The 20,330-nt window shown below is 45.7% G+C and overlaps 1 protein-coding gene across 1 annotated transcript in view; it reads right to left on the reverse strand.

Annotated features, from left to right (window-relative positions):
* PPP1R12B (protein phosphatase 1 regulatory subunit 12B) overlaps positions 1 to 17,104 on the reverse strand; it is a 102,499-nt gene extending 85,395 nt beyond the window's left edge. Inside the window, exons 1-6 of the mRNA XM_017739833.1 lie at positions 17,086 to 17,104; positions 10,863 to 10,996; positions 9,252 to 9,370; positions 5,815 to 5,974; positions 2,979 to 3,123; positions 1,541 to 1,615 (exon numbers count right to left, since the gene is read on the reverse strand). Coding sequence (XP_017595322.1) covers positions 1,541 to 1,615; positions 2,979 to 3,123; positions 5,815 to 5,974; positions 9,252 to 9,370; positions 10,863 to 10,969 — 606 coding nt within the window. The 5' untranslated portion in view covers positions 10,970 to 10,996; positions 17,086 to 17,104. The remainder of the gene's footprint in view (positions 1 to 1,540; positions 1,616 to 2,978; positions 3,124 to 5,814; positions 5,975 to 9,251; positions 9,371 to 10,862; positions 10,997 to 17,085) is intronic.
* Between the last annotated feature and the right edge of the window lie 3,226 nt (positions 17,105 to 20,330).

The following is a 20,330-nucleotide window of genomic DNA, read 5'->3' on the forward strand; positions in this document are numbered from 1 at the left end:
GACCAAACTGCTGGAACACAGCAAAGGGAAGTGCAGGAAACAGCCTGCTCCATTCACAGATAATTCAGGAACTGGGAAAAGAATCCAAACCCAAACCAAATTAATTGCTTCCAGCAAACAAAAATTCCCTTGCTTTCCAGTAACGGCAGCAAATCATTTAGCAAGGGTGGCACAGTGTTCTGCTTTAGACTGAAACAAATATCTGATTTGAGAGTCATTTTGGAAGTGAAATAATGTCAGTCATGGAACTGCCTGTTTTATCCTTAACAAATATAAGTTTTCTATTTTTAAGTGATAAAAATGGCACATGATAAACACATGATAGATTGGCTTTTCCACTAAAAGATCATGTCCACTAAAAAAAACTGTGGTAAAATCTGGATTCTTCTGCCCAGTTCTACACTGACTGAATAAATGGAGACGGCCTTTATATAGTGCTTCTATATAGAGAACAGGGGGGTTGTAGCCCCTGCAAAGCAGCCCTAAAAATGGGCGAGCAGTCACCCAAAAAATTCTTGTTTTTCTTCTTCATTTAAGAAGTGCAGTTATCTGTAAAATTCTGGGTAGTGAGAGAGAGGGGAATCCAAAATACAACCTGATAGTATTTATCAACGCCTAATTTAGGGAGAAGCTGATTAATTTTTAAGAAGCTCCTGTCAATGCTAAGGCTGCTATTTGAGGATGGCAGCAGCTGTGTTGTGATCAGAGCTGAAGTTCTAACCACCCACATTGTCAGTTCCTGAAAATCCTTTCCTGGGGTTTATCAGCAGTGTTCCCATTCTGTCTGTTTCTGAACCCAGTGTTTTAAGCGATATTTACAGGTTTTTAATTCTTTTTGAAAGAAGGTTAGCTTCTTTTTTGGAAGCACTTAAATGAGATAATTCAGTAGATGATGAAATTCAGATGAAATAGGAAAAAATTCAACCCAAACCCAACTTTCTGGCTTGAAACTGCCCTTACTTTGAACAAGATATATTTTGCTTTCCTTTTTTTGTCAACTTTTGGCCTATAATCCCTTCCAATATTTCCACTGCACTTTGAAATGGCAATTTAATATGGTTTTGAAACAACCCATTTTTTCAGTCCAGAATTCCCTGAAGTTTATAATTTCTTCTTCCTCCCCATTGTAAGAAAGGCAGACACGGTAACAGATCTTTCCCAACACTGACAGTGTATTTCCCTGGATGCAAACACAAAGCTGACTTGGGTAATCGCTCATTAGGAACAGAGCAGTTTGATGCAAGAGAGCCTGCCAGCCAACAAAGCAACTGCAGGATAATAACAATTCCAAAGATGAACATAAATTCCTTACCAGTTCCCGTAATTCTGCATGCCATCACACTACTGACCTCCTTGCTGCAGTCATCCAATCTAGATTTCTAGCTATTAAAAATATTGCTGTGATTAAAGATTGCAAATGAGTAACTAAAGAAAATAGCTGGGCCCTGGCTTCCTGCATCTGTTGGCACCGTATGTCTTGGAGAACACCCGTGTGTGAAAAGGTAATTGGAGAGGTGGAAAACAATCTCCAGAAACTCACCACAGTCTGTTTCTTCTGCAGCATTTCTAAATGCTCCACGAGTCCCTCATCAGCCACGTCAAAGGGAGTCTGGCCCTGGTGCAATGACAGAGAACACAAGAGGATATCTGAGATGACACAGTGGTAATGTTCCAAAAAGTCCTATTTACCAGTGCTTATGCTCCACATCCTCCCTCCCCAAATGGTGAGTGACACTCTGTTTCACTCCAGAGCAAGGAAACCCATGTGACAGTGATCATGGAATCACAGAATCATTTTGGCTGGAAAAGACCTCTAAGATCATGTTTACGTTCAGTGAGCAACTTTTACCAGGGCAGTGCAGCTCCCTGGTTGCTGCAGCTCGAATCCAACAGCCAGGACTATGTTTGAGTTTCCAAGTTTCTAAAAAGGACACTCTTGCACTGAGAGGGAATGTGACTGACCTCTTACGTTGGATATCAGGGAAAGGTTCTTCCCCCAGAGGGTGCTGGGCACTGCCCAGGCTCCCCAGGGAATGGGCACGGCCCCGAGGCTGCCAGAGCTCCAGGAGCGTTTGGACAGCGCTGCCAGGGATGCCCAGGGTGGGATTTGGGGGCGTCTGTGCAGGGCCAGGGGTTGGACTGTGGGTCCCCTTCAATTCAGGATATTTCTGATTCTGTGTTACTTTACCATCATTTATTTAAAGGTTCTGAAAGGCTGCCAAGGAAGCCAAAAAAATTGGGATCCATTTCCACATCCATGGGCATTTATAAACTAAAACAAACTACAAAAATACTCTAGGGCACAAACCAAGAAACTGGTTACATTTTCACCATAACTAAAGCTCTAAATGTCATTTCATTAACAACACGCCATGAAACCCGATGGCTACAGGTCAAAAATAAAAGGTAGCCTTGTCCATCTGACCCAACAAGGAGACAATTCTGGACTGGAAGGAGCAGGTAATGCAACAAATACAATTGTGGCTGCTTCTTTTCAAGTATGGCATGATACAAGACCCCATACACATCCCTTTGGAAAAGCATCTGATGGCATTTAAACAGAAAAGATTTTGGTTGCCAAAGAGCTCACCAGGCTGAAAGGGCTTCTCATGGAGGCACTTATGTTCCAGCAGTTTCCAGCACATCTGGAACACACAGGGCCCTCTCTTATCACATCCTCCTGCCAGCCTTCATCCCCTGGTGCTCCTCCAAGCACATCCAACCTTCTCTCCTCCCCCAGAGGCTGCCATGGCACACCCGACCCTGCTCCAGTGGGAAGCAGCTCACAGACCAGTATGAACATCCCAGCAGGGATGGGAACACCAAGAACAGCCCTGGACAAGCTCTTGAAAATCCATGAGCTATAAGGTTCCTCCAAACCCAAACCAGTCTGGGGTTCTATGATTCCATGATCATGCAGCAGGCAATAGTTGTCATTAACCTGGCTATAGAATACCCTGCATTAGTTGTGTACTGACCAGCTTGTTCCTGATGTCCATGTCACACAGAGCCTCAGCCAGGATGGAACACGCTTCCTTCACTCCCCAGTGAGCAGCAGCGTGGAGCGGAGTCCAGCCATCGTTGTCCTGGACGTTCAAATTAAACCCAGCCTGGATCAGGAGCCTGAGGAAAGAAGCAAGATTGATCTCTGCTCATCAGGAATGACTTCCTGGCAGAGCAGAGTTTCCCCTATTAGGCATCAAGTAGGTAGCCAGGCTTCCTAGCAGCCAGGAGCTTCTGGACTTGGTTATTAACCAAAGCGACATCCCACCTGATGTGCTCGAAACTGTAATGGAAAGGGCAATGAATGAAAAGTGACGTTGATGTAAAACCTGCTGGAATATGTCAAACTGATAACAGTCCCTTTCAGCATGTCCTGAATTGGGAGAACACCTTGATTTCCCATCTGGCATTGGTGACCCAGTCTGAACTCCTGCTCCAGTGGAGGAGAGAGCCTGGACTGGCTCAGGCACTGAGCACACAGACAGCATCCCTGCAACTGCCATCCCTGTGCCAGGGAGCCAAGCACAGCACCTGCCAGGAGAGGGACATTTGGGAACTGGAGCTTGAGCTTGGTTCTCCAACAGCACAAGGCCACAGTGTGGGGTGGTCGACAAGGAGACCAACAGGACTGCCAGGGAAGCACCAGTGGCATTGACAGAGGTGACACTTGTATGCTAAACAACCCTCATTTGGATTAAACAACCCCAAATGCATTTTTTCAGAGATGCCCTTGCACATTTCAAACAAATCTTCCACAAGTGAACCTGCCTGGGATCTCCTTTCCTCACCTTCACAGCTGTGCCCCTTCCACCCTCCCTTCTCCATCAGAGCAGAACACTGGTGTTTCACAGCACCTGGAGCTTGAATATTTAACACCAAAACAAACACAAGAGGGTCAGGGGTAGTAGTCTGGAGCTCCAGAGCCATGTGCACACTGGTGTGGCAGTGATCAGGCTCACCTGATCACTGAGCAGCTCCTGTATCAAAACTCTTATCCAAATTGCTTAAATATTGAAGAACATCCCAGGGGAATTCTGCAAGTCTGGTAAAACTGCTCCTGAAAATTTCCATTGTGGGAAATTCCCCCATCCAGAGCCACCATTGCATAGCATGAGGGAAATCCAGCACGACCCCAACATGTCACCAACAGCTTGGAAACTCCTGCAGCTTTACACCAATGTGCTACTGTGCTAAATAAAACACAGTCACAGCAGAGCAGCTGTGGGCTTCTCTGTGAAAGAAATTGTAAATTAGGTGCTGAGTTTCTGTTGATTTTCCAGCTGGCAGAAGGGAGAAACAGAGCTGCTAAGAGATTCAAGGTCACAGACAAATTCCACGACTCATTTAGAGTTAGCTGGCTCCTGGCTGTCAGCCCCTTTGGTTTAAGTCACTAAAGCTCTGGATTTGAACTTCAGCACGGCCGTCACATACACAAGAGTGCAACAATGTCAGCTTGCTGTGAGATGTGTTTATCATTACCACAATTAATGCCAAGGAGAGGCTGTCCAGAACTAAGTCACCCTGCACACACTGAACTTCATCAAGGAGCACTGGATTCACAACCCTCCCCTGACAGACCATGGGACCAACACCTCAGATTCAGAGATATTACATTTCTATTCACATGAGCTGTGTTAGATTCCTGTTCTTGGGCATGGTACAGGCACAGACAGCTCATCACTCAATTATAAGTTCTAATGACTGAATACAAATCAGAAACATGGAGTACAATAAAATGCTTGAGGCTTGATATGAAACAGCTCTTAAGACATCAAGTCATGTCACTTAAAATTATGAAATTTAGGATCAAGATAGATGAACATTTCCAGAATGGATTTTAACGTGGGCAATAGAGTAACCCTGTAAAGACTATTTACAAGAGCATGTAACAAGACAAGGGGGAATAAATTCACAGGGACAGAGGGCAGGGTTAGATTAGATATGAGGTAAAAATTCCTTCCCTGTGAGGGTGGGGAGGCCCTGGCACAGGGTGCCCAGAGAAGCTGTGGCAGCCCCTGGATCCCTGGAAGTGTCCAAGGCCAGGTCGGCTGGAGCTTGGAGCAACCTGGGACAGTGGAAGGTGTCCCTGCCATGGCAGAGGGTGGGACAAGATGGGCTTTAAGGCTCCTCCCAGTCCAGTCTGTGATTTGATGATCTCTATGTTTATGGGCAGCTCCGCCCAGACAGAAAGAGCAGAGAAAAAGCTTTACTGTTGGAAACCTTAATTTGACATTACCTGTAACAATATTAATGTTTTTTACCAGGAAATTGGGCAAGTTTATGTTCATAATAATCTTTTTAGTGCCAGGGCAGCAGAGCTGTCAGGTGCTGGAATCCTTCTGTCACTGCAGGAGCAGTAGCATGAAGGGGTAGAGGACAGTGAGACAGGGGTGAACACTGCATTTTCCCACTAGACTGGTCATGTTTGTGACTGTCATGCAGTGTGTGTTGTCACTTGTATGTCAAAATTATACTTTTATCCCCTAATACTGTTTAGCTTGCTAGTCCTAAAATTATTACCCTAACAGTGAAAATTAGACCTCATGATTAGAAAAATTAGAGACCTCCTAATTTATACCTCACTCTCCAAAAAGCTTTCATTACTTCAAAAAGGCCTGGAGGTATGAAAGGGAATCCTCCAGTCCCTGTGTATTTCTGGGTGAACCACTATGGTTGGACACATAAAACCACAAGAGCCTTTTGAGAAACAGCAGCCTGAAAATCTCAGTATGGAACAAATTTCTCTGAATGTAAAGCAAGATGTCTTCTTTAGCCTTAATTTCACACATCAGCCCTGGGAGGAGCTCCTACCTCATGACTTCAGAATAGCCCTTGGCTGCAGCAACATGAAGAGCTGTGGCTCCTGTCCGGGGCTGCTTTATATCCTCAATTCTCCCGCTGTTCAGCCACTGCCGGGCATCCTGAAGCATTTGCTGCTCCTCTTCTTTCCTTGACAGGTCTAGGTCTACACCTAAGGGGGTGAAGCACAGAAGAAGAGATGAACAAGAGATGAAAGCTCTGAAGTACTTGTTAAACTTACCTTACATTCCCTTTGCTATAAAATATTAGTAAACTATTTCTGATCTTCCACAAAACAATCAGCAAAAGCCTTTTCTATGAACTGGGAGAGCTCCTGTGTCATTGACAGAGACTTCAAAAAACTGTCTGAGTTAAAAATTTTGAAAGTTGGGCCAGTGGTTGCAACCCAGCCCAATTAACTAAAAGCTCAGCTGAGCATTGTCCGGGGCTGCTTTATATCCTCAATTCTCCCGCTGTTCAGCCACTGCCGGGCATCTTGAAGCATTTGCTGCTCCTCTTCTTTCCTTGACAGGTCTAGGTCTACACCTAAGGGGGTGAAGCACAGAAGAAGAGATGAACAAGAGATGAAAGCTCTGAAGTACTTGTTAAACTTACCTTACATTCCCTTTGCTATAAAATATTAGTAAACTATTTCTGATCTTCCACAAAACAATCAGCAAAAGCCTTTTCTATGAACTGGGAGAGCTCCTGTGTCATTGACAGAGACTTCAAAAACTGTCTGAGTTAAAAATTTTGAAAGTTGGGCCAGTGGTTGCAACCCAGCCCAATTAACTAAAAGCTCAGCTGAGCATTAAGGGTAGAAGGATTGAATTCTACATGGGCTGTGTCCTAGACCAAAACAACAGTCATGAACAACAGCTTAACTGACTGAATTGACCTGTACTGAGGGTACAGTCTGAGGATCCTCAGATGTCTCCTGCAGGAGCACGCTGACCTCAGCTCTGTGCTCACTCCAAATTCAGGACACTCTGCATGTAACACACACAGGGATCTGCACTGCTCCAGAGGCATTCATGACAGGCATGCTGAGAGAAGTACTGAGTTATTCCACTGAGCAGCAAACCCCCAGATTCTGACAAAACACAATTTGAAATCATTTTGGCATGAGAAGGCCAGAAGAAATCTACTCTGATGGCCTAAGTGACTGCTTAGGAGCAGGTGGAAATGTGGAGAGGCAGGGGGATGACGTGGAGAGGGAGGTGTGTCTGGCTGACAGATTGTGTCAACTGTCATTAAACCAGTGAGAGGTAAAACCAACCTTGACTTGTTTTCCTAAGTGCAGTTTTCACAGTAATGAGATCATGGAAGGACAATATATCAATCACAAGTATTGATACCAATCCAACAGGATTAATCAGAGTAGAACCCTCCCACTTAGGAAAAAATACAAACAAGAAGATGACAAATCTCAAAAATCAGGAAGAGTCCCGAAAAGTAAGAGTCCCTATGGATTAATACTTTCAGTATAAGAATGACATGATTGCCAATTAAATTATGGGGCATTAGGTTTAAAACAGAACCAAGGAAAACACTTAACTCAGAGTCTGAGCTGTGAGACCCGCTGCTGCAGGATTTTGCAAAGATCAGAAATAAACTGGCTTCAGACGAAGGACTAGACAAGTTTGTAGCTATTACACACAATGCTGGACATGTTGGAGCTCCTAAGGAGGGCTGCATGAGCTCAGGAAACAGAAAGCCACGGGGCACTCACAAGTACACAGAAAGCCAGTTTGGCTCAGGAATTTCTGGAGGCACAGTGGCTGGAGGCTGGGAGGGGAATTGTACACACTTGAGCTGTTGTTACAGTCTGGAGCAGGCATCTGCTCACAGCCCCTGCTGAGGACAGGCTGCGGAGCTGGACAGATGCTTATTTAAAGTTCAACCCCATTTCCTCCAGCAGTTATGATCCTTTAAACTGTGTGATGGGAATCTTCTCAGTGGAGACAGATGGTTGTTTCAGGGCATCTTAGCAGGATGCCACTAATGTGGTGAGGCAATGCAAGCAGAATCCCAAAAAGTGTCAGGCAAAATACCTGCAGGTGAGGCAGAATCACTGCCTCAATGTCCTGTACGGTTTCAACCACATTACTGCTAGGTTTGAGAGCATTTAAGGAACCTGAAGGTGCACAAGTCCATGGACCCTGGTGAGATGCATCCATGGGTCCCAAGGGAGCTGGTGGAGGAAGTGCCTAAGTCACTCTCCTGTTTGAGAAGTTGTGCCAGTCTGGTGAAGTTCCCACAGACTGGGAAATGGAAAACATAACCCCCGTTTTTAAACTGGGAAAAGAGGAGGACCTGAGGCACTACAGGCCAATTGGCCTCTCCTCTGTGTACAGCAAGATCATGGAGCAGATCCTCCTGGAAACTACACTAAGGCACATGGAAAATAAGGAGGTGACTGGTGACAGCCAACAGGGCTTCTCTGAGGGCAAGTTGTGCCTGACAAATTTGGTGGCCCTGGACCATTAACACAGGTGACAAAGCAGCGAAGCACTGACCCCTTCCTAATTATACCTTAAAAAAATAAAGTAACCACCATGTGTCAAAATGTATCTGATAGAGAGACTCGATTCAATCCAGCATGCAAGCAACTCCCACTCCCACTCCCCCTCCCCAAAATCTACAGGAATAAAATAATCCAGACTGGAAAGAGTCTTTGGGGATCTGTAGCCCAAACACCCACTCCAAGGAGGCTAACTTCAAAGCCAGATCACCCAGCTCAGACATGAATGCAGCTGAGCTTTAACTGTGTCCAAAGATGGAAGTTCCAGGAATTCCTTGGGTTCCTTGTCCAACATTCTTGATGAAATTCATAGACACAATTTAAACTTCTCACACACACATGCAGACGTTCAACCACTCCCAAATGAATTCCGTGAGTATGAAGAAAAATTTTAGACTGATAAAGCATTTCTTAACACCAGCTCCAAACTATTCTTCAGCCAGGGATGTTTGTGCAGGGACAGCCTGGAGAGCAGCCCCTCAGCCAGGCACACCTGATGAGAAAGGGGAGATGGCAGAAGAAATCTAGGGAAAAATCAGGATAAAGCATGTCACTCCAGGCCTGGAATATTCATTTCCTGGTCCCTGCCTTTGGCAGTCCTGTAAATCACACCTCGGTTTCATCAAGCCTCAGTGAAACAAGACCTTCCATTGGTATTAGAGGGCAGAATTAAATCTCACTTTTAAAGGAACCAGATCTGATGAATCAGATTTCAGGACTGTGGTGTCTTGCTTTGAAGAATCCCAAGGACAGAGACAACAAACCTCCTGCATCTGCTCCAGTGTCCTGATAGCAAAGCAAAACTTGTCTGCTGCTTTCTGGGCCAGATCTCAGTTCTCTTCACCAACAGAGAACAAGGCAGCAGAATTCTCATACAGAAGCTCTTAGGGGTCCCAACGCTCACATATTCAAGCCCTTCCTTTACCTTGTTTCTTGACTTGCTCCAGAAGCAGGTCCTTCATGGCCGCCTCCTCTGCAATGTCGGACGGGACCTCCCCCTCGCTGTTCACAGCAGCCACGTTGGCCCCGTGGCTGATCAGGTACCTGCAGCAAGGACACCCAGGCCAGCAAGTCACACCTCGTGTGCTTGGCTTCAGAGCAATGACACAGGCAGTCAGACAGCACGACAAAGTATTTGTCTTTCTCATGCAAGTTCAGTTACCAAATGAGGACCTTATTCTTAGCCAATTTCTAGACTAAAAACGTTCATTGTAAATGCAAGGTCCTTGCTCAGAGGCTCACAGTTTTTCTTTCTCCATAGTTACTTAAATACCCCTGTTCTTGCTTTAACCTGGTTGATTGTCCCTTTTTTTTTTTGAAGAAAAGGCAATAATACTAATTTTAAAAAAAGCCTCATCAAGTATCATCAGTTTTTGAATTTGTCCTTTTATAACTTTACCAAAAGTTCATTCAAGAGCAACAGATGTCTTCTTTGGCTTGTACATCTTTTAATCAGTAAAACTCTGAGAAGTAAAAGAAGTATCTATGTAAGCACACAAATATAGGTGGGGTGAGGTTGCTTGGTTTTATAATTTATTTTCAATGCATTTAAGAAATAGTTATCTTAATTCAAATTTTGGAAACTTTCTGGTAGCTGTAGCGGACTAAATATATAAACACAGTATGACTGGTAAAGAATAATGGGTTGGTGTTCAGCCTGGAGCAAAGGAGGCTCAGGGGGACCTTGTGGCTCTGCACAAGTCCCTGACAGGAGGGGGCAGCCGGGGGAAGTTGGGCTCTGCTGCCAGGGAACAGGGACAGGACAAGAGGAAACAGCATCAAGCTGTGCCAGGGGAGGCTCAGGTTGGGTATAGGGGGAACTTTCTTTCCAGAAACAGTGGTCAGGCCCTGGCACAGCTGCCCAGGGCAGTGGTGGAGTCACCATCCCCGGAAGTGTTCAGAAAATGAGTGGATGTGGCCCTTGAGGTTTAGTGGTGAACACATTCGTGGTGCTGGATTGACAGCTGAACTTGAAAGTCTCCACTTAACCACAGCACTGCTCATACCAGTCTGTGGTAAGGAAAGGCAGTCACGGAATCCCAGCCTGGTTTGTGTTGGAAGGGACCATAAAGCCCATCCAGTCCCACCCCTGCCATGGGCAGGGACACCTTCCACTGTCCCAGGCTGCTCCAAGCCCCATCCAGCCTGGTGTTGGACACTTCCAGGGATCCAGGGGCAGCCACAGCTGCTCTGGGCACCCTGCGCCAGGGCTTCACCACCCTCACATGGAGGAGCTCCTTCACTACACATCCCTGTACCAGCTCTCCCATTTCCTTTTTGCTTGGCATTTTAGTTAAAGTATCTAATGAATCATAAGACAGTCTAATAATGGCAGCAGCAAAAGGCAACCAGTTGAAGGCTTCACCTTAATCCTCGGAAGTTCAGAATTCAATACCAAGAGGAAAGCACCTATTTTCAGCATTGCTTGCCAAAGCATTGGACAAGGGTCAGAGTATCCATCACCTGTGTACCTGCTCTGAAGAGAGAGGCACGGGGAAGTGTTATAAATACCCGGAATAGCCCCAAACTCACTCACTCTGCTATGTTCAGGTAGCCACACGATGCCACTGCATGAAGAGGAGTCCAGCCCTCGTTGTCTTGCTGGTTCACATTGGCTCCATTTTCTACCAGGAACTTCACCATGTCCAGGTTCTCATCAATACAGGCCTGAGGGAGGAAGGGAGGAGATGTCCGGGGGGGAAGGATTGAAGGGAAAAGGAAGAGAGAAACAAAAAGGTGTTGGTGTTAAATCAAACATACAACCCTCATTGGAAGCTTATTGGCAGCAGGCAATTTCTGGGTTGAACTTCCCATGCTGTGAGCAAGCACACCTTAAAGCTCTGGGTAGCTTCAATTTGTGAACTAAAACAAATTAATTTCAGAACTTCCAAAAATTAATTGTAACTCAAGAGTTCCCAGATAGAAGACCGCTGAATTTGCTCAAACTTCACTTTTCACCACGGATCTCCTTCCTGTCTTGCACACAGTTCCCTCCCCACAGCAGGGACGCTGAAATAATGGATCTGCGTTAGTTTTACGTACAGCATCAAATCCCTCTAAGCAAGGCAAGCTGTGTATTTACTTAGATTATACTGGTCCTCAAAATGTCAGTGAATAAAGGTTGTAACAGTGAACACAATGAGGCCTCACTAGGGGCGGGGATGAGAAGGGAAAGCAGCAGCTCCAGGAGCCAGACTAAAGCAGCTCAGTTACAGAGGTAATCATTGCAAAAGCAGAGTTCTAGAGAACTTAATAACTTCTTTATTCAGCAATATCTCTTTGTTTTTCTAACACAGGAAACTTTCCCTGTTTGTTCTACAGCCCCATGAACTGCTGAAGAGAATGACAGCCCTTGATTAGCTGCTGTAGTCATTCCTGAGCCTGCATTTACACAGAGCTCCCTGGTTTGAAGTTGCCAGAAGAAAACCTAGCTTGATTTTCAAGTCTCAGCAGTTCTGTTGGGTGGAATTCCTCCTTCCTCGAATTCCTGGCTCCAGCATGTTCTGCGTTGCATTTACAGTTCACTGGAAGCTGCTATTCAAGGATGAGCTGGCAACCTAATACACACATCCAAATGTGTGTGCCTCTGCTGGGAAGCACAGGGCATGAGCAGGAGGTGCAAGGACTGCTTTTTACTGCATGTCCATCCCCAGGCAGAAACCCAGCTCCTCATTACTAGAGAGGGAAACAGCTTGTCCAGAATTCCTCCAAAATCCCAACATTTGATCCTTTTGCATAGCTTGATGTGGGCACATCTATTGTTTACAGCAGTCAGGTGACCCCCAGATGATCCATCTAAAACAAGCAGCACTGACTATCCATCTATTCCTGTCCCAGCAAGGAACAAAAATGAGGAAATCCTCTTGAATCAATATCCACACACACCAAAAAGAAACAATCCTGGTTTATCAACGCATTCATGTGTGCTGCATTGCTCATGTCAAAGGAGAAGCATGTCCTGGACCAGGACAACCAGCTCTTGCTATTTTTACTGCAAGGAAGGTTGGACTGGATGATCCTTGTGGAGCTTTTCCAGCTCAGGACACTCTATGATTCTCAGTGCAAACCCCAAACTGTCCGCTTAGGACACAATCACGAATTAGTCCTCCATTTGCTTGGTTCACAAACAGCCACACACAAGCCCACCTTTGAAATCTCTAAGGAAGTACACTCCAGATAACTAATTCCTAGTGCGGGTACTGGACAAACATGAGACAACACAGGGAACATCCACAGCACTGGGAAAGGATGCCCCCAGGAGCAGGCTCAAGTCTCAACTGTGCCTGTGCTGAAAGTGTCAGCGTGTTTCCTGGCCCTGCTTTAAACTGGTTTACCTGAACCTTGGCCAGAAAAGCACACGCAGAAGTCTACAAGTCGTTTACTTCAGGGGCTGCTCCAAACCCAGAACGGCTGAGCCCCATCTGGACTGGCTGCATCCCCCCTACTCAGTCCATCAACACCCTCCCACCCTCAAGCCCAAACCAGTTTTGTCCTGTAAACCCTGCTCTGAGAGGCTTCTCTTGGATTATTTCAAGCAGTAAAATTCAAAAAAAAAGCTCAACACAAAAAATCTTGGGGACTGAAGAGCATTGCCATAAGATTGGAGGAGCCCCGGTCCATGCGTATGGGGCAAGACATGGTTACATCTTAGCAACGCGGACACAAACCAGGTTCTACCACCAGCCTCAGGAGCAAGGGTTTGGTCTTCCTTTAGTTTATCTGGTCCGACCCCCTGCTCAAAGCAGGGCTAAATCTTGTTACATCACACTGCTCAGGGCCTGCTTCAGTTCAGCCTGCAGGGATGGAGACTCCCTATCCCCTTGCTTCACCATCCTCTCTGTGGGTAATTCTTCTCACAATCTAATCAGGATTTTCCTTGCAACTTGCTCCTTCTGCTTCAGCAACACAGATGTAGCCTCCAAGTATCAGCAGGTGATGAGGGCAGGAAACACAAGCCAAATATTCCTACTGTCCAGGGGAACTACTGTGTGCTCAATATGCATGTGATTAATTTTAAGACATACTGTAAAAAGGATAAACTCCTGATTTCCATAATCCTGCAAACTACACAAACAAATCTATTAATGTCTTCTGTCTGTACCAACGCACTGAAATGCAGCAGGAAGGTAAAGGATGTGATGCACGCATAGGTGGGCATGGATACACATGGATCCATAATAATCCCTCTTCAGCTCAAGGAGAAATTCTTTGAGAATTCAAGTCTGAGCCTGCAAAACTCAGGTCTAATCTCTGTTTTACTGCAACTCATATTTATTGTGATTTACTTTAAGCTTTCTCCCAACACACACCTCAAATAAACTGCACTTAACATCTTCCTGATGAGCTACTTACATTTTGACCTGGGAACACCACCAGTGTTGACTTCACACTGCTCTGGAAACAGCCAGGAAAGGTTCACCCACGCAGTGGTTTTCTTTCGGGCACAATCCCTTCTGGCTGCCCACAACACCAGAGCCTCACAGAGGAATTTTATCAGCCAAGGCAGCGAGGTGGATGGATGGTTCCTGCCTGTGCACACTCAGTACTCTGCTGGGTTTGTTCAAGTGTTACCTGCAGCTCCAGTGGGAATCTAAATTTAGACTGGAGAATGTCGCTAGAGCGTGAGCTTTGTATATATTTGATAGAGAATTATATTTACACTGTTTATCAAATACACCTACTTCATCTGCATAGCCTGGGAATCAGCCAAGGGAAATCTTGCTCAAGCCACTGGATAGACCGAACTCTAAAGTTAAATACCTGTTTAAATGCATAGAAGAGCCCCTGTTACTCTTTTAAATTTCTCCCTGTTGCTGGCCTTGCTGCTGTGCTGGTCCCCATCCTGCCTGCTTCTGATGGAATGCATCCATAGAACCAGCAGGATAATGGGATCAATCCCCACCTGTTCCTACACTGAAATCTGCAGTGATTTGCCTCTCCTGGCTCCTGCAGAGAGCAATTGATGATGAGGTGTCAGGGCTCTGTGGGTGCTGACAGCAGCAGGGACTCACCTCCCAAGGGAGCCAGGACCATTTAACACTTGCTGTCTGCATTTACCACCAAGAGAAAGCCAAGTGCAAAGGTGGAGTATCCTTAATGGAGCAGCAGAGTATTCCTTAATATGTAAGAGAAACAACCCTCCTCCACTCTTCCATAGTTCATGAAAAGCTGATCAAGGTATGTGACCAAGGAAAAGCTGCTGTTCCACCTGTGTGATCCAGCCATGGGACACTGCCTGGCAAATACTGATTTTAATGCAAGCTGATGACACACAGGAATAGACACACAGACTGGAGTAACATGAACAGTTTTTTAAGTGACAGGTATGACCTTGCCTACTTTAAATATCAAAATGCAAGAATTTTTTGCACTGTTGTATCATTACATGCTACTAATTACATTGGCCAAGATTTGAAAAATTGAGGTGGAAAAGGAGTTTCCAAAAATGGCATTTGACAAAAAAGTATTGAGTAACTCCTGCTCAGCTCTGAAAATCTCATCATGGTGTCATGTAAGAAACTATCACGGAAGGGATTATTTACATAATTTTTTAGTCAGACACCCTAAAAGAATACACTTCTCATATCTTAACATGATATGACATGTTTAACACAACTCAGAGCAAGAATTATGAGGTCAACAACTTGGATAATAAGTAAAATTGGTGACTTCTAAAGATCTTCTGAACTTTAAGAACTTTAGAAAGCCTTTAAAAATGTTACGACAGATTAAATGGCAGCTTTTAGGGGTTGCAATCTATTTCTGTGTGTACTTTTAAGTTATCAGCTGATTAGCACTGATGTTATCAGGGAATTCATACTTGCACATACATTAATGGTATTAATAGTTTCATACATGACATCATTTAACCAAGACACACACTACAGAACAAAATTCTCACTGTTTAGAAGTACTTAGGGCACACATTTGTCCACCTAAAATTTTTGAGAGCCCTGACTGCTGATACCCCTCCAGCACATCTCTGCTGTGTGTTTTCTTGTGCAAATCTACTGAAATTAAGCCCTGTGAGCCAGCCTGTAGGAAAAACGCCTTCACTGGGGTTCAGGGGCACAGCTCCCCTTCAGGCTGAGCCAGCTGGGTTACCTGAGGTTACTGGAGGAAGGAGAAGAGGACAAAGAGGAAGTAGAGGGGTAGATATGTCCTCCTTTAAGGACTACTAATCCTCCAACCTTAAATTTAGGAGAGTGGATAAGTTTAGTAACCCAAGAGGATCTATTGCTATGCAGAGTTCTCCTCTCTTATTTGATCCGTCATTCCTTAGGAACAAGGTAAGGACCACGACCTCGGGGAGCAGAGTCACAAAGCAGACACCTGCCCTCAGCCCCCAAAGGGAAGGGAGGTAGTCAAAAAGAGTTGGTTGGGAAGTAATGGAAGGGAGGTAGTCAAAAAGAGTTTGGCTGAGAAGTAATGTTGCCCTTTTGGTGGGTAGTTACTTCATGTGAGGAAACACTCCCTCTCTTAAACTGCCCTTGGAATCAGGCATGAAGAAAAATAGAGGGATAGGCTTAATTCTTTCCATTTCAGGCCTTGCTAACCCTCAGCTGCTTGGTTCACATGTAGGAGAGGCTAAAAGCAAGGTTAACTACAGAGCATAGCAATTTTGTCTTTAAAATTTTAATTCCTTCTTTATCCTCTGCCTCTGTACAAGCTCTAACAAAACCTTCAGGGTGATGTGACAGGGTGGGAGTACAGGGTGAGTATCTTTCCCTCTCATTGTGGATCTTCAGCAGGCTAATCTCTTGCCATCCCTGTATTTTTCTTGGCAGTTGATAAGCTTCAAGGGCTTCTGGAACGGCACTAATGTATTACAGTTTTAGCAGTCCTTGATGCAAACCGCATCCAGTGCCCAGAATTACCCACTCAACACGCAAAGAAAGTTGGCTCATAGGATTTAAATCCCAGGCATCGCTGGGCAAGTCTCCATCCCCAGCTCATGGAGTTCCTCCAGCTCCTGGCAGCAGACCAGCATTTAGCAGTTTTTCCATAGGGAGGAAGTGCTCAGTTTCTAAAATTTGCAGATATGGCATATTAGCTTCCCCCCTTCGCAGCTAACAGGTGGAGCCCTTTCCAGCCAGGGGCACTCACTGCAGATTTGAGTTTTGCCAGGAGCTGTTGCCAAGGCATTCTTCTTCCAAGCATGAAGTTTACATTACAGTAACGAAACGGGGACACCAGGAAATGGGACAGAACAACTTGGCTCATCTGGCAAGGCTTGTCCAGCCACCAGACAAAATCTGATCTTATCTTGAATGAAACCTCATTATTACAATGGTGTTGTGTTTGCTCTTTCCTCCGAGCACCCAGAACGCACAAGCACCACTGAGCCCTGATGAGTATCTGCTCCAGCTGCCTGCCAAGGGTTTGGTTTGCATATCTCCTGGGCATCCCCTGGGACAGAGACCGGAGGATCAGGGAGGAAAAAGAGACAGATGGGATGAGACTGAGGGTTCAGGGGACTGGGAATCGGGCTCCAAGAAGGTGTGAACAGTGCGACACCGCTCACTTTCTAGGGGTGCATCACATTTAGCAAAGCCCCAGCCTAGGACTGGTGTTACATTCCACTACATATTAGATACACACAGGATAGCAGCGAGGAGAGCAACTAAACCACCTGACAAATTCCTAAGAAATCGCTTGGGATCAGCTGAGAGGAAAAAAAAGTATACCTTTTCACCTCCACAAGGAGAAAAGTGGTTACAAACCCAGAAGAACACAGAAGCCAGGCAGTAACTGCACATCTGCAGGGCTGTCACAGGCACCCACGTGAAGGTGGTTATTTTCTCCACAACTTGCCCAGTTCTCAGTGGTTTAGCATAAATACATGAACAACTTTCAGTGCAGCTGTTTGCAGGTAGAACAGCTCTGGCCAGGATGTCAGTGAGAGCCACTCAGCAGCAGGGCCATGTCCTGCCCTGTGCTTGCACAAGGTGCTGCCCTGCCAACAGCAATACCTGTAACAAGGGGGAGCCTGGCTGGGAGCACATGGCGCTGCTCCCCGCAGCCCCTCTGAGCCAATACTTAGTTTACAAATAACACGTCACATCCCCCAGTGCCATATGATCATGGGATAAAGCAGCATGTAGGAGCTTGGAATCAGCCAGCCAGGAAACCTGTAATAACTGCTGTGGGCTAACTTTGGCTGTATTTAATTCCCTGGTGCTCCCTATGTGGTTGGTTGGGATTTGAGAGAGAGAAGCCATGCATTTGCTCAAGGCAGAAGGAAGATGCAGGAAGGGGAAAGCAGAAAGGGCTGTGTGCTTGGCTGCTGTGCTACGTGTTTCTACTATGAATACCCTAGTCTTGTGACAGAACCCAGTCTCGGTGACTTCTCTGTACACAAGAGTGAAAATCTTGTAATCCTACTGTGTCGGATCCTTGGGTAGCAATCCCCATGGTTCCCACATGGAAATCATACTTGGCAGTTCCACTTGTTACACATAAATGCAATACATAAACTGGCTGCTCAGGCACATGCTGGCTTTTGAAATGGAGTATGAGAGACGCCGGGCCAGGAGAGGCCATGCTTCAGCTCTTCTTGATTACTCCAGGAAACACCCATCTCCAGGGCTTCCCAGCACTGTGGTACCTCTTGCCCTGTGCAAAATGCTGCTGCTGCTAAATCAGATTGCTCATGAAACCCCCATTACTAATTCTTCTACCAGACTCTCCTCCAATCCAGAAATCAAGTGCTGAACCATGTTCAAAGCTCTTTACACGCCCAGCCCTTCCCTGACACGGTTTGCTTCCCTCTGTTCCTCCTTCTGTAACTCTTGAGTCAAAGTATTGACAAACACCTCTGAGATTCTTTAATGCAACCACACATCCATCATTCTTGAAATGATCTTCAGGAGCCTTCTCCATATGTCAGAGCGCCCAGAAAGCCACTCCATCCTTCCAAATGGGGAAACCACTTACAATTCAGATGGAGAGACCCTCAGAGCAGGGACCATCTGCTATTGCTTGAAAAGCACCCAGCTCTCAACATACCCCAGTGCCAGTCAGGTACAGAACAGCAACAGATACACCATGGAATCACTGCAGCTGGCAAATACCTCAGGAGACTCCTAATCTAGTGCCTCCAGTGCCAGCAGTGAATTCTCCTTGCCCTTCCAGGCTGTGGATTTGTGTGTGGATTATCATAAGCGCGTGCATATATGTTCATATAGACATACACAGACACATTTATTCCTTGAAAATTCAGGGAACTCTATAATTGTGAGGAAGGACTAGAAGACAGATTTGTGCAGCCATTCTGATCCAGACCTGACTCACCTCTGCGGCTTTGACACTTTATGTGCCCAAGCCTCTGGCTTTTGCCTCCTAAATTATGTCCTCATGCTGGAAACCTGATGTAGACTCATTTGGGTGACAGAGGCTGCACCACCCAGGAGCTACAAAAAATTCTGCATCAGACATGGGATGAAAAAAGTGAGTTTTGTTCAGACAAACCAAGAGGAGACAGTACACTCAAATTATTAAAAGATTGTGCTAAGTGCAGAGGCGGAGTGAATACAGGCCATCAAAAGCAGTAGCCTAAAAGCAGAATGGTTTCTGAGTGCATGCAAGTGCAGTCTGAATTCAGCCCAAGACCACCACAAGAGCCCCAGCAGGCTTAAGCCCAGCTTGCCATGGTTCTTCCTGCCCAGCCATGTACTCCCACACCTTGCCTTGCAAAGGATCAGTTTCATCCACATTTTCAAAATGTAAAGACACAGATGTGCCCAGAGGGCATTGCCTGTCCAAGCTGGGTGGGATGTGCCTGCCCTTTCCCACTGCCTGCAGACCAGCACAGATCCAGCGATACCAGGGTGAGCTGAACCTCACCCTCCAGGACTGACCAGCAGCCACAGGACAACCCTCCTGGAGCCAAGAACCACCAGATCACTCCTTAATCTGAGCTTTGAGAGTGTTTTCTTTACAACAACTTTTTTATATAGGACTGGTGTAACAAGACCACTTTGAGGAGTTTTGGAAATGGCTAAAGGGTTCCTGCAAACCAGAGGCCAACACTGACACCAGCAGCACCATTAACTGTTACACACTGGGCTGGAAGCACACTGGGCAGGGCAATTCAGTCATGCTGTCACAGCACAGCCAAAGGGATTAAATGACAAGAATCACTTCTCGAATGTTCTCATGCCATAAGTCTAAAATATATGGAACAAGGTTAGCCAGGAGATGGAGGGAGTCAATCTTCCAGTGAATGCAAGGCAAGAGTAAATACGTGATGTCAACATACACCTCAAACCCACAAATGAAGGCAGGGCCGATGACAGCTGAACAGCATCAGGGTTAAATCTGGGAGCACAGAGAGAAGAGTTCACAGAAAACAAAGGGAAAAGCGCTCCCAAAATAGCCTGGCAACTGTCAGCACTCGGACTGTCGGCACTGGAAGGTATGACCTTGCCATGGTGTCCCATGATCACAGCTCTGCTCTTAAGGGGCTTCTGTCAGAACCGGCACTGCCAAAAAATTCCACCTCCAAGTGATCCCCATATCTCTGGCAGCACAGATTACACTCACCAGTGATTTGGGGAACAACAAACAGCTCGTACTGCTGCTCCTGCAAAACCACAGAGCTTTTGCACCTCCTCTTCTCTCTCCTCAGGCCCAGCTTCTGTGTGTCCTCATGCCTCGACACCCTGCACGGGCACTTCTGTACCACCAATCCAGCTTTAAAATCTTTATGCTTTAAAATCCTTGGCAAATCTAATTCTGAAACAATTGCATTAGAACCAGCAGAAAGAGGTAAATTCTGTTTTAAAGAAAACAGGGGGAAAGGGAGCGAAATGAGATAAAAAGATTCATTTTCTAGTCTGATTAATTAGCTATGGAGGTTCATTTTTTTAACAACAGTTGAGTCATACTTCTCGTGTAAGCAGGAAGAGAGATATGGATTATGTCAGATTTTTCCATTGGAAAAAACTCCCCACACAACGAGAAGTACTCAGCAGTATCCACGTCAGTCATCAAAAGAAACCAA

This window comes from Corvus brachyrhynchos, unplaced genomic scaffold (assembly GCF_000691975.1).
Source record: "Corvus brachyrhynchos isolate BGI_N302 unplaced genomic scaffold, ASM69197v1 scaffold67, whole genome shotgun sequence".
NCBI classification, from domain to species: Eukaryota; Metazoa; Chordata; class Aves; order Passeriformes; family Corvidae; genus Corvus; species Corvus brachyrhynchos.